This window comes from Erinaceus europaeus, chromosome 2 (genome assembly GCF_950295315.1).
Source record: "Erinaceus europaeus chromosome 2, mEriEur2.1, whole genome shotgun sequence".
Lineage (NCBI taxonomy): Eukaryota > Metazoa > Chordata > Mammalia > Eulipotyphla > Erinaceidae > Erinaceus > Erinaceus europaeus.
The window spans coordinates 108,409,320-108,434,646 of record NC_080163.1 but is presented as its reverse complement, the minus strand read 5'-3'; the positions used below and the strand labels follow the sequence as shown (position 1 = coordinate 108,434,646).

The 25,327-nt window shown below is 46.9% G+C and overlaps 1 protein-coding gene across 1 annotated transcript; it reads right to left on the bottom strand.

The window, feature by feature from the left end:
* Positions 1 to 1,169: 1,169 nt before the first annotated feature.
* Positions 1,170 to 21,540, bottom strand: LOC103108370 (L-gulonolactone oxidase). Its single transcript, XM_016185633.2, has 12 exons — positions 21,371 to 21,540; positions 20,492 to 20,593; positions 19,638 to 19,763; positions 17,835 to 17,929; positions 16,868 to 16,958; positions 14,757 to 14,942; positions 12,826 to 12,933; positions 11,750 to 11,826; positions 7,661 to 7,810; positions 6,709 to 6,873; positions 3,479 to 3,569; positions 1,170 to 2,664 (listed from the first exon to the last, which is right to left on the bottom strand). The coding sequence occupies exons 1-12, from the start codon at positions 21,371 to 21,373 to the stop codon at positions 2,536 to 2,538; spliced, it is 1,323 nt and encodes a 440-aa protein (XP_016041119.1). The 5' UTR covers positions 21,374 to 21,540; the 3' UTR covers positions 1,170 to 2,535.
* Between the last annotated feature and the right edge of the window lie 3,787 nt (positions 21,541 to 25,327).

The following is a 25,327-nucleotide window of genomic DNA, read 5'->3' as shown; positions in this document are numbered from 1 at the left end:
GAGTCCCAGCAATAACCCTGGAGGCAAAAATAAAAAAATAAAATAAAAAGACGCTAACTCCCCCAAGCACCTGCTGAAATAGACACACCTTGATGGGCTGCACTACCGCCCAACTCCCTCTGTCTTTATTTCTTAAGTTCTACTTATAAATGAGACCATTTGGTATTTATTCCTTCTCTTTTGGATTTATTTCACTTAATATAATGTCTTCAGTTTCCATCCGTGTTGAGCCAAAGGAGATGACCTCATCATTTTTAACAACACTGTAGTAGTTTGCTGTGTATATAGACTACAGTTTTCTTATCCACTCATCTGTCATTGGATGTCCGAGTTGTCTCCTTTGGGTAAATCCCCAGGAGAGAAATTGACAGGTTGTTTGTTTTCTGTTGTTGAGTTCTAGAAGCTTTTCATTCTTTCTTTTTTTTTAAAAAAAAAATTTTATTTATTTATTAATGAGAAAGATAGGAGGAGAGAGAAAAAGAACCAGGCATCACTCTGGTATATGTGCTGCTGGGGATTGAACTCGGGACTGACTCATGCTTGAGGGTCTGATGCTTTCTCCACTACGCCACCTGCCAGACCATGGAGCTTTTTATTCTTTTCCTTTTTTTTTTTTTTTCTTTTTCAAACAAATTCCACCTCTCTCCCTTTTTAAGAATTCAATAATGTGACTTATACAGCAAGAGTCATTTACTCATTTTTAAATTTTTAATATTTTATTAATTTCTCTGGATAAAGACAGAAACCGAGAGGGAAGTGGGAGGTAAAGAGACAGAGAAACACCTGAAGTCCTACTGCTTCACTGCTTTTGAAATTTCCCCCCTGCAGGTGCAGACTGGGAGCTTAAACCCAGGTCCTGTGCATAGTAATGTGTATCCAAATAGGTGTTCTACAACCCTGCCCACCTCACCACTAACTTCTTCTTTTTCTTCCTTTACTGAGGGCATTAATGGTTTATAGTTGACAGTAAACTATAGTAGTTATCCATGTGTAACTTTTCTCATTTTCCACATAACACTTTAACTCCCCCACCTAGGTCCTCCACCATCATGTTCCTGGACCTGAACACTCTCCCTATCCCCAGAGTCCTTTACTTTGGTGCAATACACCACGCCATTAACTTCTTATTAGAGATATGATTAAGATCAAAATTTCTTAAAACCAGCAGCCTGTCTTAAGCTACTTTTTATTTCCCAGAGCACTTGGCACCTAGAACATGTCTAGCAAGTATCCCATGAAAGAATGATCACAGGTTCGGCAGGTCAGGAACTAGTTAGTAGCAAGGTGCAACTAAATTTGCAAAAGGACCATAAAGAACACTTTCCAGCTAAGTCCAAGGCCCATGACTCTGGAGGGAATCACTGAACCTCTTGCTTCCAAGGAACTACCTTGGAGATAATGAGGAGGAAGCAGAGAGTGAGTGTTTGTTAAAAAGGAGACACTCGGGGATCGGGCGGTAGCGCAGCGGGTTAAGCGCAGGTGGCGCAAAGTGCAAGGACCAGCATAAGGATCCCGGTTCGAACCCTGGCTCCCCACCTGCAGGGGAGTCACTTCACAGGTGGTGAAGCAGGTCTGCAGGTGTCTATCTTTCTCTCCCCCCCTCTCTGTCTTCCCCTCCTCTCTCCATTTCTCTCTGTCCTATGCAACAACAAACAACATCAACAATAACAATAATATCCACAACAAGGCTACAACAACAAGGGCAACAAAAGGGGGGAAAATGGCCTCCAGGAGCAGTGGATTCATGCTGCAAGCACTGAGCCCCAGCAATAACCCTGGAGGCAAAAAATAAAAATAAAAATAGAAAATGAAATAGAAAGGAGACGCTCACTCCCACAAGCACCTGCTGAAATAGACACACAGTGATAGGCTGTGGGAGGGCAGGTAGACAGGCGGAAATCTGAGGGAGGCCACCTCAGGGCATGGGGCATACAGATACAGAGTGTTTAAAAGAACCTCAAGTGTGAAAGAAAGAACACAGTGCTTATGACACTGGACCCATACACACGGCACTGAGCTCTTTCTGAAGGTTGGTTGGGAGGGTGGGATGGTGTGCTGGAGCTGCACACGCCAGCCCACAGGTAGAAACAGTGGATCACTGAATCCTCTGGGGATTTTCTATTTCCGGGGGAAACAGGATGTGGAAAGAGAGTGATATAAATGGAGATGGGGATGGCCACATAGACCTCTGGTGACAAGAATAGTGAGAACAACAAAAACTGCACTGTAAACCACTACTCAATAAAGCTTTAAAGTAAAAAAAATTGGATATTTGAGTGTTCTAGTGCTTTCTTTGCTGAGGTTGCTGCAGAGATGAAGGTGGCAGAAGAGGGGTCCAGAGAACCAGGCTCATTACTGAGCGTTTGGGGCAGTTGTGTTTTCTGTATATCAGGGGTCTGTAGTGGGTGACAGGGGCAGGGGCAGGGAGAGGCAGCAAGTTCCCTATCAGACCAGTGAAACACTGAGCCTTCAGACTCTTGGGAGGAAGGCCTGGGGGTGGGGGGAGGTGGTCCGAACTTGCTTTCTGGCTTTGCTTCAGTAGAAGACTTTCTCCAGATATGTATTCAGAAACATTCCTGAAGGGTCTAGTTTTTCTCTGATGGCACAGAATTTCAAGAAGGAGGGATACATTTTCTCAAAGTCCTTCCGGGAGCAGTTGTGGGCCTGTGGAAGCAACCAGATACAATGGAGGAGCTGTTTGTTTCTGGGGCTGTGTGTGACATCCCTGGCCCTCAGCACATACTCATACACATATCCATGCCTGCATACATACAAAGCACGCATATGGAACACTTCAACACATGCATAAGCACACAGACATACATGTACACACAAGGCCCCACGTGTGCTCACATACACACACAGAACAGACATGCATCCATGTCCCTATACATGTGCCCATACAAGTATGCAGATGAACACATGCACACCCACATATATGTGTGCACAGGCCATGTACATATACGCACACATGCACAGCAAGCCCCAATAAGCTAGAGACCCAAACAGGATGGAAGACACTTTGGGAAAGCCAGGTAGAAAGGTGTTTGTGGGGTGTTAGACTCGTCATTCCACTTGCCTACTGTGGTGTGAGAGCTGCGAGGGCTCTGCCCTCAATTCTAAAACTAATTAGGAAATGAGTCCCATTGCTTCTCAGACATTTCAGTATCCTGTTGGTAAGTGGGCTCCTGTCCCCCTCCTAATCCTGCCCATAGCTTTCAATGATAACTGAATAAAGAACAAGTAAAGGGATTTCCCTGAAAATTCTGTCTTCCAATCGCCAGGCTGTTGGAATATGAATGCACAGAGGAAGTCTGGGTAGGGCAACTCTCCTGTCACTAGTTCAGCCCTACATCTGCAACACCTGACCTTGGCATTTACTCGGAAGAACAGGGAAGAGGCTCCCTCTGGTGGTTACTATGTCTCATTGCAGTTGTCCCAAGGCCCCAACCCCCCAACTCTGAATTGCAAGTCCTACCTTGGCCCAGTGGGGCCTGCCCCCAACCTTCTTCATGATGGTCTCATAAGCCATCCAGTAGTCCAGTCGTGGCACGTCCTTGCCATAGGGCCTGGGAAACAGGAGGTAATGTCACTTTCCCTATGCCATGTGCAGCACTCAGCACAGGGCACAGACAAGACCCGCTTCTGCCCATGAGACCCAATCAGGCTGAGGCTTTGCACTCTGCTCTCTCCAGAAGGTTTCAACCTCTCACATGATTTTAACTTGCCAGCCTACATTTATCATGACTTTAAATCATTCCGAAAATGTTTGCTTGTACACACACATGCGTATATAGAGATGATAAAGTTGTATTTATATGTATGCATAAATTCTATCTATAGCTGTCTATCTTTTAATCATCTGTCTATCTATAGTCACTTCACGCCTTTCAGACAAAACCCAAAGCCTTCAGACTCAGCTCCTACTATGCATGGGAAGTATGACCACATATCTCACCTAGTCAGCATTAACTGCCCCACCAGTGAGACACTGAGCCTTTAGCCTCCTGCAGGGGATGGAGGTGTTCTGAACTTGTTTTCAGGCTTTACTCTAGGAGAATACCTTCTCCAGATATGCATTCAGAAACATCCCCTCAGGGTCTAGTTTTTATAGACCTATCAGCCAAGTCAGACTAAGTCCAAGTTGGAATTTAAAAAAAGAAATCAAGGGAGTGGGGTGTTAGTGCAGCGGGCGAAGCGCACAAGGCGGTGCAAAGCACAAGGACCTGCGTAAGGATCCCCACCTGCAGGGGAGTCGCTTCACAAGCGGTGAAATAAGTCTGCAGGTGTCTGTCTTTCTCTCCCCCTCTCTGTCTTCCCCTCCTCTCTCCATGTCTCTCTGTCCTATCCAACAATGATGACATCAAGAACAACAACAATAACTACAACAATAAAACAAGGGCAACAAAGGGAAATAAATAAATATTTTTTAAAAATCAAATAAACATGTCGAGATGGTGGTCCCGGAGGTAGCACAGTGGATAAAGCATGAGGTTCTTGAGTTCAATCCCCGGCAGCACATGTAACAGAGTGATGGCTGGTTCTTTCTCTCTTTCTCTCCTCCTGTCTTTCTCATTAATAAATAAATATTTTAAAAAACATGTTGAGATGTATGTCTCCAAGACAACTTTCTCACTTGTGAATTTGCATTCACAGGTAAGGAAAGACAAATGCACACATGGAAGGACAGATGAGATTGGAAACATGTTCCCACATGGGATAAGCTCCCTCTCCCCTCCTTGTTTTCTGGACATACATTCCCCAGAACAGTGCATTCCTTGGGGGGGGGGATGTCTATGTGCCAGGGGGCTGCACCCAAGACCTCATACATGCAAAGCATGTGCTCTACACTCCTGAGCTCCACCCTGGCCCTGGAGTAAAGCAATCTCAATATCCCTTCAGTCCTCTGGAGCTCTTCTCTTATTTAAAAGATTTATTTATGAGGTGATGGGGTGGGGAGCAGAGCCTCCTTTTGGACCATGCAGTGCTAGGGCTCAAACTTGGGACCTTGTGCTTTAGCCACCACACCATCTACTGACCACAAATTCAGGGATTTCATAGCAGAGGGAGTGAGCCTTAGTTACACTCAGCCTGGATGAAAGGGAAGTTTTGTTTATTTGTTTGTTTATAGGATTTGGAGAAGGAGATTAAGAGTCTGTGAGAAATGGAAAAGGAGAAACAGCTTAGGGAAGAAGTTTTTACAAAAGATAAATTTCTAAAACCCTGCCTGTCTACAAGCCTTATGATGATGAGTAGGTGTGACTGTCTAGGGAGAAAGCTTGCCTGTTGGGTGAAGAGTAGCGGCCCAGCTGGGTAGATTCTCTTCTCTGCTAAACTTAAACCACATGGTCTGAGAATCCTTCTTGACATAGTTTCCCTTTCTCTCTTTCTTTCTTTCTTTCTTTCTTTCTTTCTTTCTTTCTTTCTTTCTTCCTTTCTTTCATTATCTTTATTTATTTATTGGATAGAGATAGCCAGAAATTGAGAGGGAAGGGGGTGATAGGGAGAGAGACAGGGAGACACCTGAAACACTACTTTACCACTAGCAAAGCTTTCCCCCTGCAAGTGAGGACCAGGGGGTTGAACCCAGGTCCTTGTATATTGTAACGTGTGCTCAACCAGGTGCACCACCACCTGGCCCCTTTGACATAGCCTTCTATATGTTAGAATCACAGCAGAGAGCAGGTACACAAGATAGCTTGTGTCTGGTATTCCATAACACTAGCTTTATCAATGGAAGTCATTTATTTTTATTATTATTATTATTGATATTATGTTGTTGTTGTTCTGGGCATATATGTCTTCATATATTTAAGGCGTGCATTCTATCACTGAGCCACCTACCTCTCCAGCCCCATTCTCTTTTCCTTCTTTTGATTAAAGCACTATTTAGCTCTGGCTTATGATGGTACCAGGGTTTGAAACTGGGAACTTGGAGTCTCAGAGATGAAAGCTTATTGGCTAAAATGACTAGACTATGTCTTTAGCCTCCAACCCTGCTCCTATTTATTTATTTAATGAGTTAGTGAGAGAAGAGAAGAGAAGAAAGAGGGAGGGAGGGAGAGGGAGACATCAAAGCACTGCTTCACCATCCATACAGTCTCACTTGTACTGTCCTTGGGAGTGCTGGGCATCAAACCCAGGGCCGCACATGATGAGGTATGCACCCTACTACTGAGCCAGCTACCTGGCCATTCGCTAGCTAATACTAGTATATTAACATCAAAAGGCTTAATAGGTACCTATCACAAGAGTACAAAGAGGGCTGGAAAATGACTTAATGGGTAGAGCACACATGCTGTTGTATGTGAGACCCTGGGTTAGAGCCCCTGGTACCAAAGGGAATGCCATGGACAGCACAGATAGAGCTCCGTGGATGGTGGAAAAGTGACGTGATCTCTCTCCTCTCTGTGTGTCTTTTTCTCTTTCCCTCTGAATAGAAAATGAAAAACAGGCCCAGGGAAGCAGCTCAGCAGCAGTGTCATACACGCATGAGTGTTCATGCCCCTGTACTGGATATGTGTGTGTATATATATATATATGCTTGAAGAGCAGGGAGGGGGGAGAGGGAGAAAGAGAGATGTCCCTGTAGAAATCAGGAAAGCCTTCCTGGAGAAGGAGGCATGTGAATAGGCACAGAGAGATGGAGAAGGAGATGGGTCCTTGAAAAGCTCAGTGACTGGTTCCTTCCCTTCAAGAGTCAGTTACCTGTACATGATGATGTTCATGTAGCAGCTGTCTCTCTGGAAGCAGGGGCTTAGCAGGATGTCATCTGCCCGGGCAAAGCGCACCTCCACTGGGAAGTGGGCCACCACCTTGGGGTGGGCCTCCAGCATGGCTTTCAGCTCCAGCAGGGCCTCCTTGGTCTTCTCTCTGGGTACAGGACCCAGGCCTCAAGGTGAGGGGCCCATCTCCCTCTGCTCTGCATGGCCTTGAAGCCCAATCCTCAGTCTGGGGGGGAGGGACGGTCCTAGTGACAGGGCTTCCCTGCTGTGACATTGCTCCAGGCCCCCTTACTGGACATGGAGCCCGGGAGCAAGTACTCTGGAGATCCAGCTCCTGCTCAGGGTTCAGCCTCTGTGCCTCCACTCCACCCCCCAACAAGTTAAGGGATCACTCTGGTCTCCTGTTACAACTGCCTCTCACCCCCTCCACCTTCTCTTCTGAAAACAGAGGAAAGTCACTCTGAGCCTGCTACTCCTGTTCCTTCTAGTGTTCCCACTTGGAGAGTCTGGGGTCTTCATCTATGAACAGAGCTGTCTTCTCACCTCTGGGTCTTGTTCCCTCCTTGTCCTGGAAAGAAGTGGCAGCTTAGAATAAAGGCTGGAACTGAGCTTTGGTCCTTGCTGGGGGAGAGGGGTACCCCTCTCAATGCAATAATTGGCTCTCTGTCACTGAGCAGAACTGATTATCAGGGACCATCTTTCAGAAGCTCTAGAACTTGGGATGTCCCAAACCAGCCCTTCCTGGCCTCATTGCTATGGAAAGGAGAAGGGAAGGTCCTAGGCTGGCTCCCCAAGAACCCAAACAGCCTGTTATCCAGGCACCAGAATGGGGTGTGCCCCCCAATAACAGGTAACACAGGAGCCTGCTTGGCCCTCCGCAGCCTTGGACTGCAGTGAGGGGACCATGGCGTCAAGTCCCCAGACAGGATGCTGACCTGGGGATGGCCCAGTCCTGCACATGCTGCTTGAAGCGACACTCATAGGTAAAGATGCGGTGGCTCAGGTGGCTGTGCTCCCTCTTCTGGTTGAACAGGAGCCAGAAAAAGAATCGGTTAATCCAGTGCACGAGGCTGGGCAGGAAGGTGCTGCAGAGACAAAGGAGTCCCCCCACCCAGGGTGGTGACAGTTACACTCATGGGGTCTTGCTCATTTACTTTTTTTTATACACAGATTGTTTTTCAAGATTTATTGATTCATTTATTAATGAGAGAAAGTGAGGAAAGAGAGAGAGAGAGAGAGAGAGAGAGAGAGAGAAAGAGAGGCAGAGAGAGAGAGAGAAGGAGACACCCAAGTATAACCTTGGCATATATGATGCCAAGAATCAAGCTTGGGGACACAGAACATGGAAGTCTGGTGCTCTGCTCCTTTGTATAACTTTGTGGGTTTCAAACTGTGTGTTTGAGGTCCCTCCCCACCTCCATTGCATCCCATCTAGTATTAGTAACACCCTTCTCTGAGCACAAACATTATTTCATTGATCATACCTGTGATGCACATCAAGCTCTTAAAAAATTTCTTTTTTAAATAGAGACATACAAGGAGAGGGAGAAGTGATAGAAAACATAGCACCATCTGGGAGGTGGCACAGTGGATAAACCCTTGGATTCTCAAGCATTAGGTCCTGAGTTCAGTCCCCGGCACCACATGTACCAGAGTAATGCCTAGTTCTTTCTATTTCTCCTCCTACTTTTCTCATTAATAAACAAAACCTTTTTTAAAAAAATGGAAGGAAGGAAGAAAACACAGCACCAAATGTCTCCTTCAATGCAGTGAGGGCCAGGCTTAAAGTCGGGTCTCAGACATGGCAAAGCAGTGCACTGCACTATCCAAGTGAGCTGGCCCTTGCGGTTGTTTTTTGTTTTGTTTTTAGTAGAGTACTGCTCATCTCGGGCTCATGGTGGTGGTTGAGATTAAACTTGAGACCTCTGAAGCCTCAGGCATTAATGTCTGTTGTAGAACCACTATGCTATCTTCCCTGCCCTGTTTCATATGTATATATGGTCCTTTTATTTTGTTTAACTTTTTATTTATTTATTTTTTCCTCCAGGGTTATTGCTGGGGCTCTGTGTCTGCACTATGAATCTAATGCTCCTGGAGGCCATTTTTCCCATTTTTGTTGCCCTTGTTGCTACTGTTGGATAGGACAGAGAGAAATTGAGAGAGGAGGGGAGACAGAGAGGGGGAGAGAAAGATAGACGCCTGCAGACCTGCTTCACTACTTGTGAAATGATCCCCTTGCAGGTGGGGAGCCCATGGCTCAAACTAGGATCCTTACTTCCATCCTTATGCTTCACACTCTGTGTGCTTAACCTGCTGCACTACCTCCCAGAACATCCTGTTTCACTTATTAAGCAAAGGTAGTGAGTACATGGGTGCTTGTGATATTATTGCTTACGCTATAAATATATGCTGCACGGGGGCTAAGAGATGGCTCATCCACTGGGCATGTACTTTACCATGTCTGAGGTCCTTGGTTTGAGCCCTGGCACCACATGAATGCACTGTGAACAGCACCAAAGGGAGCTCTATAGATTGAGCATCAGTACTTTGATGTCCTGCTCTTATCTCCCTCTCTCTGCCTTTCTCTTTTCTCTCCTCATCCTCCACCTAAAGAAGTAAAGAATGAAAAAAAAAAAATTGAGCCAGGGAGGCAATTTAGTAATATTGTGTACAGAGGCGCACTGGACTTATATCCATGCACCTCATTTTAAAAATAGAAAGAAATGGGGGCTGGTGGTGATGCACCTGGTTGAGCACACATGTTACCATGTTACGTTGCGCAAGGACCCAGGTTCGAACCCTGCAGGAGGAAAGCTTTGCGAGTGGTGAGGTAATGCTGCAGGTGTCTGTCTCTCTCCCTCTCTATCACCCTCTTGATTTCTGGCTGTCTCTGTCCAATAAATAAAGATAATTAAAAAAAATTTTTTTTAAACAGAAAGAAATGTTATTTATGGGCCAGAAAATAGGTCACTTGGAAGAGCACAGGCCTTACCAGGCACGAGACTCTGGGTTTGACACCTCATGGGTGAATCATGGTTGGCATTGGCAGAGTTCCATGGATGGTGGAATGGTGCTGTGGTGTCTCTCTTTTCCCTATGTCTGTTTTCCCTTTCTCATGCTATTTTCTCTCTCTAAAAAATACAGAATAGAAAATTAGGCCAACGGGGCTGGGCAGTAGCACAGCCTATTAAGTGCACATAGTACTAAGTGCAAGGACCTACATGCAATGATCTGGGTTCAAGCTCCTGGCTGCCCACCTGCGGGGGTGTCCACTTCGGAAACAGTGAAACAGGTCTGCAGATGTCTATCTTTCTTTCTCCCAATCTCTCCCACTCCTCTCTTAATTTCTCTCTGTCCTACCCAATAAAAATATGCCACCAGGAGCAGTGGACTGATAGTGCCAGCACCTAGCCCCAGGAATAGCCCTGCAGGCAGAGAGAGAGAAAAGAAACTTGGACCACAGAGATCACTCAGCACTATCACACATGCATGAGGTCCTCAACCCGGTCCTCAGTGCAGCATGAAAATAAATAAATGTGACCCATGTTATTTTCTTTTTTTTTTTTCTTTTTTTTTTTCTTTTTTTCCCTCCAGGGTTATTGCTGGGCTCGCGCCTGCACCATGAATCCACCGGTCCTGGAGGCCATTTTTTCCCCCTTTTGTTGCCCTTGTTGTTGTAGCCTCCCTGTGGTTATTATTATTGCCATTGTTGATGTTGTTCGTTGTTGGATAGGACAGAGAAAAATGGAGAGAGGAGGGGAAGACAGAGAGGGGGAGAGAAAGATAGACACCTGCAGACCTGCTTCACCGCCTGTGAAGCGACTCCCCTGCAGGTGGGGAGCCGGGGGCTAGAACCAGGATCCTTACAACGGTCCCTGCACTTTGCGCCACATGCGCTTAACCCATTGCGCCACCGCCCGACCCCCGACCCATGTTATTTTCTATATGTGGGATACAAAGTCAGCACCTAAGGTTCCTTAAATCATCTCCATTGCTTGCAACATGGACAATGGCATAATAACTAGGGTGTTAGACTTGAAGTCCTGAGTTTGTCTCATGCCCAACATTGCATGTGACAGAGTGATACTCTGGTTCTCTCTCTTCCCCCCCCTTTTCAATAAATAAGTAAATCTTAAAAAAAAAAAGATACCTCCATTACTTGGTGTATTGCAACAAAGTAAAAGATTCTGGGGTGGGTGGGTGGGTGAATACAGGCCCTGGAAAAGGATGACAGAGAACCTACTGGAGGTTGTATTGTTATGTGGAAAACTGAGAAATGTTATGCATGTACAAACTATTGTATTTGCTGTCGAATGTAAAATATTAATACTCCAATAAAGAAAATAAATAAAAAAGAAAGAAAGAAAGAAAGAGAGGAAGAGAAAGAAAGAAAGGAACATCCAATGCTAACAGTTGCTAGCATAGTGGCAACCATTAGGACAGAGCAGACTGTAGGCTGATAAGGAAGTTGAAAATAGGGCAGGTGTAGATAGCCTAATGGTTATGCAAATGTTCATGCCTGAGGCTCTGAAATCCTTCCCCCATACCACCACAAACCAGAGCTAATCAATACTCTGATAAAAAAAAAAAAGAAATAAAGAAAAAGAAAAGATAGATTAATCATGGGCAGGTGAGGGAGATAGTATAGTAGTTATGCAAAAAGACTTCTATGCCAGAGGCACCAAAATCTCAAGTTCAATCCCCCATACCACCATACACCAGAGCTAAGTGGTGCTCCAATCACTCTATTTTTCTCTCATTCATTAAAATATAACTTATAGGAGAAAGAAAAAAGAAAGAGAGGGAGAAAGAAAGAAAAGGTCATTCATATCACCTGTGGGCCACATAGGAGTTAGGGGAGCAGAGCAGGGCAAAGATATTGAAAAAAAAGTTTCCCATGTGGCTTGAAATGTGAACAGAGATGAAAGTCACTGTGGTGGACCCAGGAAACAGACTAAGTTTTCATGCACAGAGAGCCACTCCTCTGATGGAGTCTGCTTGACAAAGGGCACTGACATTCCTACCTGACCCACAGCAGGAACTCGAGCAGATAGAAGCCTATAGCGTAGTCCCAAAACCAGCTGGCTGAAGAGGAAGGGGCCTGGGGGCAGAATTTGTCATCAGTTCAGGGCCAGAGCTGACCCCCTCTTGACCCCCTTTTTGACACACCAGAGCTCCCCTCAGGGAGAGTTGTGTCACCAGGGGGCTGTGTGTGTTAGACAGGTGGTGGGCCGGTTGCCAGGACAATCAGAAGCCTTCCTTCATGGTGGCACTGCCAATTCCCAAGCCTTTCCCATTTTATTTCATGCTTGCTTCAGTATTTATTCACCTTGAATGCAATATAATGTGCATCTGTCCCTGCCCTCCAGAGCTCAGGAGCCATTAGTCCAGCCATCAGCCTTTATGGACCCCCACCGGTCCATTACACTCAGGTGTTGGAGACCTATCCTGACCTGCCCCAGTGACACTCTTCTTAAACACTAATGGCCTTGTCTTCTTCTGCTGAGGTTGCGGGGGACAGACAAAATCATTAGTATCTTCACCTGTCTGTATACCCTTCCCCCATCATGGGAAAGCTGGGGGCGCTGGGGAGGCTGGGGTTATTTTACTTTTGTTGTTGCTATAAAGATTTATTTTTGCCATCAGAGTTATCACTGGGCCTCAGAGCCTGCACAACAACTCCATAAATCCTAGTAGCTTTTTCTTCTTCTTCTTTTTTTTTTTTTTTGATAGAGACAGAGAGAATGAGAGAGGAAAGGAGAGAGAGAAAGAGAGAGACAGAGAAAGAGAAGAGACAGAGAGAGAGAGAAAGAGAGAAGAACACTACTCTGGCATATGCAGCATCTGGGACTGAACTAGGAATCTGAAGCATGAAAGCCTGATGCTCTATCCATTGAGTCCTCCCTAGCCATGACTCCCGCTGATCCTACCCTGTGCTGTCCACACGCCATCTCTGCTCCTTTGCCACACATCTAAGCTGTTCCCTGACCTCACCCCGGCTGGCTCAGGGAGCTCACCCTGCCTTCCCTCTCACAGCCCAGGGCTGTGATGATGACATATGCCAGCCAGCCTGGGAGCAGGGACATGACTCCTAGGTTACCTTGTTGGTGTGGTCCTGGTAGATGACGCTGACATTGTCACTGTGTGGAAACCAGAGGAAGCGGAAATACTCAGATTTCTTCAGATGGCTGTCCAGGTTGTCGAGAACCTGACCTCGGCAGAAGGAAGAGGGAAACTGTCAGTCTCTGGAGGATTGTGGGGAGCACTGGAGCTAGGTCAGCTCAGTCTCCAGCTTGTCCTGCTCTTTGATCAACACTTCAACATTTGCCAATACTGGCCAGACAGGCTCGACACTGGCACCCAGGGCTCAAGTCTCGAGGAGCAAATGTCACAGATGTCATGCCTCTGAGTAGGCCTTGTGGACTTAAGGCCTTTGCCTTGTAGTTTAGTGCATTAGAAACTCCAGTAGTCAGAATTTCACTTCCGGTTCTGGGTAACAATGTTTTCCATTGATCATGGACTGGGTGCCACTAGGACCTGTTCTGATACTGAACTAGATAGCACACATGAGCTGTTACGTTAGCCTCAAGCTCAACACTTGAAGGTAGACATCCCAACTCTCTTTTTTGGGCTCAAGTGAGAAAAATTAAGTTAAATTACCTGTCTAGGGTTAAATCTACCCATTTGTAAGGTTAAATGACCTGCTCAAGGTCATAGCTTGAAAATGACAGGGCCAGCATTCAAGACCAAGTCAAATGGGTTATTAGCCTTAAATATGTGGGGTCGTCACAGCCCAATTCACCACAGAGGGCCTGCTCACACTGAATGAGGAGGAAAACGTGGGGAACCCAAACTCCTAGGAACTTGAAGCTCTAGAGGGTTTTGAGTCCTGCTGCTTAGTGGTTCATCCATGCACCCATCCAGCTAATCAACATGGTTTTTCATTCAATTAAAAAAAAAAATACAGTTATGTGGTCCAGGAGATGGCGCAGTAGATAAAGTATTAGACTCTGAAACATGAGGTCCTGAGTTCAGCCCCCGGCTGCACACGTACCAGAGTGATGTCTGGTTCTCTCTCTTTCTCTTTCTCTCCTCTTATCTTTCTTATTAATAAATAAATAAATAAAATCTTTTTTAAAAATCCAGTTATCAATCAGGGGGTTCCTGCCCCCCTTATCCATCCCCATCATCAGAGCCAAGTCCTCTGCATGTGCCCTTAGGCACCCAGCAAGTCTGAGAGTTCATCCACTTTACTGTGACGTGATCATTAGAAAAGATAAATTTTATGCCCAGCGCCATTACGGCCCACTTGTCTGGCTGGCAAAGTAGCTTACTTGGATAGTGTGTGGCTTTATAATACATGTGACCCGGATTTGAGCCCAGCCTCCACTGCAATGAAGGAAACTTTAATGCTTTTCTTCCTCTCTCTCTACCTGCCCCCCCACCCCCATCTAAAAAAAGTCAACCTGTAGTGATGAAACCTCCCCCCCACCCCCAAAAATGAAAGGGTTAAATGCACATAGTATAAAGTTCAAGAACCTGAGCAAAGATCAGGGTTTGAACCTCCACACCTCACCGGCAGAGGGGAAGTTTCACAAGCGGTGAAGTAGGTCTGCAGTTGTCTTGTCTGTCTGTCTGTCTCTCTCTCCCTCTCTATCTCCCCCTCCCCTCTCAATTTCTCTCTGTCCTATCCAAGAAACTGGAAAAAACTGGCCACTAGGAGCAGAGGATTTGTAGTGCTGGCACTGAGCCCCTGTGATAAATGATGAGGCAAAAAAAAAAAAAAAAAACCTTCAAGGGTATCACCTCTCTTCCCGGTCCCTTCCCATACCTACAAATCTGCCACCCTCCTTCAGACCCTCTGAACTTCATCTTCTAGCTCATAAAGGGCTCTGGTCACAGCATCCCCAGAGCAGAGGGAAGCTGGCAAGATCAGCCCTTTCCTTATCCAGCGGGTGGCCAGGGAACCCGGCCCTCTTGCTGACACCTTCTATTCTCTGGGCTGTGTGGTAAGAATCAAGAAAGCAGTACCTCCTTCAGGGTGGAGGGAAAGGAGGTCTCCTGCAGGTGGAACTGAGGCACACACTGTAGCGTGACAGTGAGGATGATGCCCAGACAGCCCAAGTGTACTCGTGCTGCCTGGAACAACTCCACATGGCTGGACCCGGAACATTCTAGAAGGGTCCCATCAGCTGTTAGCAGCGTGAGTGCCACCACCTGGTCATAGGAGGAGAACCACATTTCAGAACTCTGGACTTGGCTGGTAAAATTCTGATTCTTTTCTTTGTCTTTCTTTTACCAGAGCACTGCACAGTTCTGGTTTATGGTGGTGTGGGGGATTGAACCGGGGACTTCAGAGCCTCAGGCATGAAAGTCCTTTGCATAACTATTATGCTGTCTCCCCTGCCCAGAAATCATGATTCCTGTTTTTCCTTGGAAAGGTCCAGGGTCACAGTGTCATAGGGAACCTGCTGGATCTACAGTCACACACAGCCTGAGGGGTTCCGGCTCTCAGTGAGCAGATGGAAACTAAGACTGTGTGTTCTTAAGACTGTGAGGTCTCCGTCGTCAGGTGGTTCCACCCAGCCCATAAGGCCCCATGGGTTCCCTCTGGCTTGTCCTCATGCTATTTCCCTATTCATTCTGGGGTTCAGCTGGGCAGCTTACTTCTCTGCTGGGAGGCAGTCTGAGGTGACCACTCAACTCCAAAGAGTCATGAGTCCCTGGGTGGTGATGCTTTGCGGAGGCCAAAGCAGGGTATGGGGTTGTGCAGGCCCACTGTCCCTAGAGGTCCCTGCAGCCTCTCTTTGTCTGCTTCTCCTCTGAGACACCACCTGTGCTAGTATGAGCCGCCTCTCATTTGGGGGACCCACTCACCAAGAAATTAGACTCTTTGATCCAGCCACACCAGCCAGAAGCCTTGCACATTTCACATCAGCTGGAAGCAGATGATTCTCTCTGGGCTCTTCCCCTAAGCCCCTCTTTGCAGAGGACTCTTCTTCCCTTGCCTGTAAGTACTTTTCCACACTCCACCCCCTGCTAATTTGGATGGAAATTGCTTTTGCCATGTATTGTTGACTGCAGGGCACTCAGGGTGAGAACACAGAGGAAGCTGAACGAATCTTAATGATCAGGGACCAAAACCAAGAGAAAATATTGGCAGAAGTGGGGCACCCTGACCACCTGCAGGAAGGAGAGTGTTAAAATGATTCTGACGAAGACCAGATTTTGATTTAAAGCCAGAACATTGGAGGAGAGCTGGCTTGCAATTGCTGTTCTTGTTTTTACAAAGGAGGAAACAGAGAGGGTAAGCAGCATGCCCAAGGTCACACAGCAGGGCCCACTCTCTATCTGTTGGTGAAGAGTGGCTGTCCCCTCACTCCAGGTAACCCCAGCTCCTGCCTTGGTCTGATCCTGACCTGTTTACTAGGAAAGAACTTTGCTCTGCCTGACTGCCAGGGCTCAGAACTTCCTTCTTTATTTTTTTTTTAAATTTATTTATTGGGGAATTAATGTTTTACGTTCAACAGTAAATACAATGGTTTGTACATGCATAACAGTTCCCAGTTTTCCATATAACAATACAACCCCCATTAGGTCCTCTGTCAAGAACTTCCTTCTTTTTCTCCCCACCCCCTTCCCTGACTTGTCTCTTTAACCGCCAGCTTTTTTTTTTTTTTTTTAATCTTTATTTACTGGATAGAGACAGCCAGAAAACAAAAGGGAAGGGGGTGATAGAAAAGGAAAGAGAGAGACACCTACAACACTGCTTCACGATTTGCAAAGCTTTCCTCCTGCAGGTGGGGACCAGGGGCTTGAACCTAGGTCCTTGCTCATTTTAACATGTGTGTTTAACTAGGTGTGCCACCACCCAGCCTGCTAACTGCCAGCTTCTAACTCCTGACTTGGACCATGGGGATGGCAACCCTTTTCTGACTGCCCTTTTCCACTGGTTGGCAAGGAAGTTCCTGGGAGGCAGGGATGCATGGCACCCACATGCAGGTGGGCTTCTCCATCACTTGCGTCTATCAGGGACACAGGAGGGTCAGAGAAGATGTTCTGGGGTCTGTATTTAAGGAGAAACCCAGGATAAGTTGGGACATCAGATACCCCAGGAGCCAAAGAACAGCAGGTGGACTCACCTGGGTAGCCAGTATGCCGTGTTTGATACCTGTGTTGTGTGTTCCAGACCCAATGACGCCACCAACAGTCACATCTGACACAGCTCCCAGGCTGGTGTAGCAGAAGGGAAAGGGAGAGAGGGGGCAGTTAGACATCCTGGGATAGTTGTGTGGGGGCCCTCAGAGAAAAATGGTTGATCCATCATCTTCCTGGGTTCTCACTCTCAACTGATCTTGTATTAGCTTATTAGACTTGCCAGCCTGTCCCCTTTGAACCTTAATTTCCCTTACAGGCAACCTATCAGATGGGGCTGGAGAAGCACAGTTCAGCTCTCAAGTGGAGCCCTCAGCTCAGCCTGGGACAGTCCTTCTTTCTGTCCTCCACCTGCCATGATGTCTCCCACCAACGAAAGGCCAAAATACTCCTTGCGATTGGAGATTCAGAACTCTGGTGGTGGTAACAAAATGGAATTGTACCCCTCTTGACATGTAATTTTGTAAAGCAATAATAAATCACTAATAAACAAAACAAAACAAAAAAAAAGAAGAAAGGAAGAAAGAATAAAAGAAAGAAAAAAGGAAAAGATACAGGACCATAGGAAAAAAATGGTCAAATATATATATATTTGTGTACACACACACACGCACACACACACACACACACACACACACGAGAGAGAGAGAGAGAGAGAGAAGAGCATCAAAGCTTCCTTCAGTGCATTGGGGGCTGGGCTTAAACCTAGGTTGTGTACGTGACAAAGCAATGCACTATCCAAGTGAGCTATGTTGCCTTCCCACGTTTCTTTCTATTGTCACACAACAACCCCATGAGCCCACAGGTGATAGGAAGGCAAGTGCTCTATGGTAGAAGAACAGGGGTTCAGAAAAAGCAGGTACACCCTAGTCAGAGTTATTGCCAGATCCCTAAGTATTTTTCCCCAAACCAGAGCCAGAGGTGGCCCTTAGGAATGGGGCTCATGGCTCTTACTTGGATAGGGCCAGGCCATGCTTGTCTAGCTGAGGGTGCAGCTCAGTCAGCAGGATGCCGGCCTCCACAGTCACCTGCTTCTTTTCTGTGTCCACCTGCAAAAGCCCAGCAGAAGTCAGGATTAGCTGGTTCCAGCCCTCAACCTTCAGGTGTATGGGCAGCTCGCCATGAGTCTGAGGATGTCTGTCCTAGCCAGTGGCTAGCATTCCAACTGGACATTGTGAGGTTCCTCACATGGTTATGCAAAGCCTCTAACTAATGTGCTTCTACTCTTTCAGGGGCCCAACTTTACTGGAAGGAGTTCATATTTCATTTTCAATCTTTATTTATTTACTTTGGATAGAGATAGAGAGAAATTGAGAGGGGAGGAGGAGGTTAAGAGGGAGAGAGACAGAGAGACACCTCCAGCACTGTTTCATCACTTATGAAACTCCCTCCCCCCTGCAGTTGGGGGCCAAGGGCTTGAACCTGGGTCCTTGCGCACTGTATACACTCAACCAAGTGTGTCACCATCCCCCCCTTTTTAAAAATTGCCACCAGGGTTATTGCTGGGGCACAGAACCTGCACAATGAATCCACCACTCCTAGTGGTCATTTTGTCTTTTTTTTTTTCTTCTTTATTTGATAAGACAGAGAGAAATCGAGGAGAGGGTGAAATAGAGAGGGGGAGAGAGACAGAGAGACACCTGCAGTACTTGCTTCACCTCTCATGAAGCATCCTCCCCAGTAGGTAGGAGCCAGAGGCTTGAACCTGAGTCCTTGTACATGGTAACACGTGTGCTTAACCAGTTGTGTCACTATAGCCCCAAATACAAATTCTTCTCTGCCTCCACCCTGGGAAGACTTAGCAAAGATAGACCTTGGAGACAAGAGAAGTCACTCTATTGGGTGTTGACATATTATAGGAAAGGTGCTGGACCCAAAACCCCAAGGCAGTGCATTCCCCTAGCAGGACCCAAGCCACTGGCTCAAGGTCACACAAACAAGGGGGTGAAAGCAAGATGAAGATCCACATCTGTGTGTCTCTCAAGTGGGAGCTCCCTCCTCTGACCCTGAGCACAGAGCTCAAGAAAATCAAGTACGGGAGCCAAATCCTTACTAATTAGCAATCAGAGTTAATTACTTCTGTGACTGATGCTGGAACACTTTCTACAAGGTGGAGATGGTCATCCCCAAGCAAATGAGGAAACAGCAAAGGGAGAGAATGAGCCAGAACCTCTGGAGCAGGGCTGGTGGATGGGGTGGTTGTCTGGCAAAATTTCAGTTCAGGAGCACTGGTACCAGCAGTTATGAATGGAAGTCCTAATCCTAAGATGTAGCCCACCTGTCCCCTGCCCAGCTCCCAGATTTGCAGGCTGGAAATACATAGATAGCATTCAGTTATTACTGGCTGAATTGCACGAATGGTATCCCAGCAGGAAGCTGGGGTTGGACTCTGTGCTTAACTGTCTGTGCTGGGAGGGTGGTGGGCTCTTAGGGAAGCCACCTGATTTATTGATCTCCATCCAGTATCACCATCTGTGAAACCAGGCAAATGCATACACTTCTGGGTTTATCATTAAGAGACTTGGGTAGATGACAGTGGGGAGTAGTGGACATCCTCTCCATGGCCACCAGGGGGCACGCAGACCTGGGCTAGGCCAGGGAGCATTTCAAGGAGGGATGGCTGGAGGGAGAGCCAGGAGTTGGGGCAGGGAAACCGATCAGGACTGAGAGGAAAGGCTGAAGGATGTCCACCAGCAGTCTAAAATGGAGGAGGCTGCTGGGTGGGTGGGTTGGGGGGTGGTGAGAGACTTTGAATACCTGGAGGACCCGGTTCATCTTGCCCATGTGGATCATGAAGCCATCTGTGCAGGCGATGTCTGAGGGCGAGTGGCCCCCTCCCACCACCTTCACCCGCTTGTTCTGTTGTCTGGCCAGTGCCAGCACCTGCCAAGGCAAAGCAGGAGTCAGTCCCATTTGTTTCTCTCTCTGTTTAAAAGTATGTCCCCACCACCCACCAGCCTAGTCTGTAAGAGGGGTCCTGGATGGCCAGACACTGTCACTCCAGTAAGAGAGCCGAGGAGAAGGGCCAGGAAGTGAACAGGATGGAGAGGCAAGGAGACATTCCACATGGGGTCCCAGCCCCCTCCTCTGCAGGTCGCCTAACCCCTCTGTGTTCTTCTCCAGCCCAAAACTGCACCAGGGAGCTCCAGGGATGGAAGTGTGTGAGGTTCTCAGGACACACAACAGAGAAGTCAGCTGTGAGTGGGCACCCTGAAAAGATTGGAAAGGGAAACATGGCCATCTCAGGTATGGGTGTGTCTGCGTGATGAGTATGCGTGGTACATGTGCATGAGTGTATGCATGTTCGAGGGTGTGCTTGGGGGTGTGTGTGTGTGTGCACTCACCAAACAGTGAGCAGTACCACGTGTTAACCTCTGGTGTTCCACCCAGCTGCAGAAACCCTGCTGTAGGGACTTGGGGTCCCATGTGGGATCATGGTTGCTTGTGGAACTGGGACAAGAAAGGTGGACCAAGAGCTCCTACTAGGCCAGCAGCTCTGAAGTAGGGCTCTTGCCTGGGAAGACCATCTCCCTGCTCCCTTTGGGGCAGGACAAAGTCTATAGGATCCGGGTGGAGGCAGGAGGCCCAGGCACTGTGCTGAGGACACTCACCTCTCTGATCTCCTCCGTGGACGTGGGCTGATAGTACATCTCTGGGCTGCAGCCATAGGTTCTTGCCCAGTTTTGGAACTTGACCCCTTTGTACCCATGGACCTAAGACAGGAAGAAAGTTGGGTCACAGCAGCTAAGTGGCCACCAGCTGTCCCAACCCCACCCCACTGTTCTGTCAGTCTGGCCTCCCTGCCTACCCTGCTGGCCCAGGGGGTAGAGGGGCTCGGGGGAGAACGCACAGCAGCTTCTCTGAAGCTGAGCAGCCGCAAGTGCAGTTCCCTGTGTCCTCTCCTCTGACTTTGCACCACAGATGTCTGGGTCACAGAGGGCTCTGCCAGCTCTTGATGAGGTCCGGGGTGAAGAGGCTTCTGTTTCTATGGTGCTTTTCTGGGCACCCTAGTAGAGAATGTTCTATGACTGAGTGGGATGTTGGTAGCCCAGGGAAGGACTTAGAGCTGGCTTTGAGTGTCTGGCCAGGCTTCCCCAGCAGAAAAGGGTATATCCCAGCAGTCATTCTGCCCTTCAAGTTACAGTGGGGAGCCATGGGGGCAGGATTCTCATACCTCTTGTGTGCTGGGATGTCTTATTTAGTCATTAAAATAAGGCCAGGACATGGGAACACTGCTCCCATCAGGAGCAGAAAGGGAGGCTCAGAGAGGTAAAGTAACTTCCCTGAGCCCATACAGCAATCAAACTCCTCCTTTCCCACAATTCCCCCAACACTGTAGTGCTTACCCACAACCCCAACTCCAGTCTAAAAGGGCCTCAGTTAGCAGACTTGATTTGTATGCCCTGCTCCTGCACCCCAACCTACAATGCCCAAAGACCCCATCAGGACTCAGCCCAACTGGGCTGACTGGCTGTGCTGACTATCCCTACCATGACTCAGGTGATGGGTTGGCAGCCTTGGCTGAGTCTGGTATCTTCTGGGAAGACAGAGAGCTCTGGGCAGTAGGGTGCGGAGGCTCAGGCAAAGGACCCCAGACAGATGACACAGCAACCTGCGTGCTCAGGGCTGACTCCACAACTGTGGCACATCTAGGGACACTGGGCAGCAGATAAACAGTTTGGACAGGCTCCACCCAGACAAACAGTGACTCAGGCCTGCCCACCCCTCCCTGGGCTAGAAGGGCAGAGTGTAAGGGAGCTCTGATGCTGAAATCCACATGGGCTGTGATCCTAACTCTAGGGATTATGAAGCCAAAGGACCTGAGTTATTAATTCCCACACTGAATTATTTCTCCTTCCTTCCTTCCTTCCTTCCTTCCTTCCTTCCTTCCTTCCTCCCTTCCTTCCTTCGTTCCTTTCTTCCTTCCTTCCTTCCTCTCTTGTCTTCCTTTCTTTCTTTCTTTCTTTCTTTCTTTCTTTCTTTCTTTCCTTTCTTTCTTTCTTTTTTATTGCCACCAGTGTTATCATGGCCCCAGTGCTTGCACCATGAATCCACCATTCCCAGTGACCATTTTTCCCTTTTTTTCCCCTTCTTTCTAATTTTTATTAGATAGGACAGAGAGAAATTGGGAGAGGATGGGGAGATGGAGAGAGGGAGAGAAAGAGTGACACCTGCAGACACCACCTGCGAAGCGGACCCCCTACAGGTGGAGAGTGGGAGCTCGAACCTAGGCCCTCGAACTTGGTAATGTTTGCTTAACCGGGTGTGCTACCAGCCGGATTCTTCTCCTCCTCCTCCTCTTTCTCCTCCTCCTTCTTCTTCCTCTTCTTCTCCTCCTCTTTCTCCTCCTTCTCCTCCTCTTCCTCCTGCTCCTCCTCCTTTTCTTTTTAATTTAGAGGTTAATGGTTTACAGTACAGTTGTTGGCACATGGATACAATTTCTCACTTCACCATGATAAGTGTCTGCAAAACACTCTCACCTCCAAATAAGTTCCATCATCATCATGCACCAGGGCCTGAAAGCACCCCTGCCCTTCCTCCCACCTCTCTCCTTGACCTCCTTCCTGAGTCCTTTGCTTTGGTGCAATACACCAAACCAGCCCAAGTTTTACTTTATGTTTCCCCTTTCTGTTCTTGTTTCTTAAATTCTGCTCATGAGTGAAATCATCTTATATTTATCCCTCTTTTTCTCGGTTATCACACTTAAAATGATTCCTTCAAGCTCCATCCAAGATGAAGTGAAGAAGATGACTTAATTCTCAATAGCTGAGTAGTATTCCACAACTTTCTTAGCCACTCATCTGTTGTTGGACACCTAGGTTGCTTCTAAGTTTGGGCTACTAAAAATTGTGCTACTATGAACATCAGTATACATAGATCTCTTTGGATGACTGTGTTTATTTTCATAGGATATATCCCCAAGAGAGGACTTGTCAGTCATTTCTAGCCTAAAGAGAGCTCTTTACTGTTTTTTGTTTGTTTGTTTTTACCAGAGCACTGCTCAGCTCTGGTTTATGGTGGTGTGGAGGATTGAACCTGGGTCTTCGGAGCCTCAGGCATAAGAGTTTCTCTTGCATAACCATTATGCTATCTACCTCTACTCCAGAAAACTCTCTGGATTTATCTCTATAGGAGTTAGACCAATTTACATTTCCACCAGTCACATAAAAGGGCTACCTTGACCCCAGAAACCTCTCCAACATTTGTTGTTACCATCCCTTCTGACAAACTGAGTTCTTAACACCACAGATTAGGAAGGGCTATGACCCACATAGTCAACGACTGCCACTTCTCCAGATTCAAAGGAGGTCTCGAAACTTTACATCAGGCTCAACCTGACGCTGTTGACTGGCTACAGAAGAAGGGCAAATGCTAGAAGAAGAAGGAAGGGCTGTAACAGGAGATCCTGGAGGTAGTTTAGATGTGGGGGGGCTCCACCCTGGTGGACTGCCTGGAGGAGAAAGTACAATGTAAATCTACATCTCTAAGGTAGTTCATTCATCAAACCTCAGGGGATGAAGGCTCTTTTTCTCCCTTTTTAGCTCCCTAAGGCTGGGAAATAATTAGATCCACAGGAGAGATTTATAAGAGAAAAGACAAACTCTAAATTCCTTGTTGAGTTATGTAGGATCAGGGAAGTCATTGCTAGTCATTCCAGCTTGATCATAATCTTTAAAAGGGGGCAGATAAATGTAAGAGGAAAAGCAGAACAAAAAGGGCTCAGGAGACAGTGTAATGGTTATGCAAAAAGATTATCTTTTCAAGGCTCTGCAGTCCCAGGTTTAATCCCAAGCACCACCTTAAACCAGAGCTGACCAGTGCACTAGTCTTGGGGTCTCTCTCTCTCTTTCTGTTAGTCTCTCTCTCTCTCTCAACACACACACCACATATGCTAGAATGAAGCTCTGATTCTCTTTCTCATTAAAAAAATAAAAAGACATTCAATCAATTTTGCCCCTCTCATATTAGATGGTGAGAATTGTGTGGAGTTGTACCCCTCTTATCACATGGTTTTGTCAGTGTTTCCTTTTTATAAATAAAAGAAAGAAAAAAGAATTGGCACAGCTATACAAAAAAAGTAAAAATAGTGGTCCACTATTTTTAAAAATAGGAGCTGGCACAGTGGGTAAAGCATGACTCTCAAGCATGAGGTCCTATGTTCAATCCCCGACAGCACATGTACCAGAGTGATGTCTGGTTCTTTATCTCTCCTCCTATGTTTCTCATGAATAAATAAATAAAATATTTTTTTTAAAAAAGTTAAAATAACCCAATAAAATGTCATGCATTTAAAAAAAAATTTTAAAAAACAAAAAACAGGGCTGGGGAAATAGCTCACTTGGATAGTGTGCTGCTTCGGCATGTGTGTGACCCAGGTTCCATGTGATGGGAAACCCCCATCTCATTGAAGGTGTTCAGTCTGGCTATCCAAGGAAGACACCAAGAGATGAGAGTGATGCAAAAGCACAGAATCTTTATTGCTAGCCAGGCTAGGGTCGAGACCGTGCACAGACACAGACACAGCTGCTCCAGGTGCTTGACCCTGAACCCCAGCACTACAAGGTATATATAGGTAAGCCTAGCGTGACAAGTTTGGCCTTGTGGTTATCTTCTTTACACACATGGGGAAAATGTGGGAAAATGTTTAACAGTCTCTATTTCTCCGGAGATGCCTTTCTTAATGCTCAGCTTATCTTTGTTCCTGTCGACTCATGGTCTCTATCTCTCTGGAGATGCCTTTCTTAATGTTCAGCTTATTGTATTTCTGCAGTTTTTGGAGCCTGTCATGGAGTCACTGCAGTCTGCTTCCTTCAAAGGAAGCTTTGGTGCTGTGGTCTCTGCTTCTATCTCTGTCTCTCCTCTTTCTTTCTTTCTTTCTTTCTTTCTTTCTTTCTTTCTTTCTGTTTTCATCTAAAAAAGAAAGAGGATGGGAAAACTTTGTAAATATTAGTCTGGGAGATAAGGCTGTGTTTTCTGTTGTGGACCAGCACAGATATATAGACCTCTGTCTGTTTAGAGAGAGAAGTAACTAGGAGACCATGATCATTCTAGGATTTTAGTTTTCTGTCTCCCCCTCCCCCTCTTTCTTTTTAATTTGGAGATTAATGGCCAATCAGAATAATCAGCACACCGTTCAGGCACAGCTGCCTTTGGCCTCAACAGCAAACACCTGGGTTTCTCATCCACACTTTGCCAGGGAACCTGTTAGCTCCTCAATAAAGTGGATGAATTTTGCTCTCATTCTCTGGGTCAACATGGAGTTAAAGCAGCCACAGGAGTTAGGTCATGTGAGAAACACGAGACCAGTAGCAGGTCCTTGTAGTATGTGCACTTAACCCAGTGCACCACCACCCAGCCCCCAATAGCAGGTCCTCATTATCTGCTTTCAGCTACCAGCTTGCAGGGGACAGGCACTGTGGGACACTTTTCTTACGTCACCACCACCA

What these genes read in the sequence shown, in the direction of transcription:
- LOC103108370 (XM_016185633.2), bottom strand. An exon ending in ACGGCATACTGGCTACCCAG is followed by an intron (nt 14,943 to 16,867) that starts GTGAGTCCACCT and finishes TCCTATGACCAG; the next exon opens with GTGGTGGCACTCACGCTGCT. An exon ending in ACCAGGACCACACCAACAAG is followed by an intron (nt 11,827 to 12,825) that starts GTAACCTAGGAG and finishes TTCTGCCCCCAG; the next exon opens with GCCCCTTCCTCTTCAGCCAG.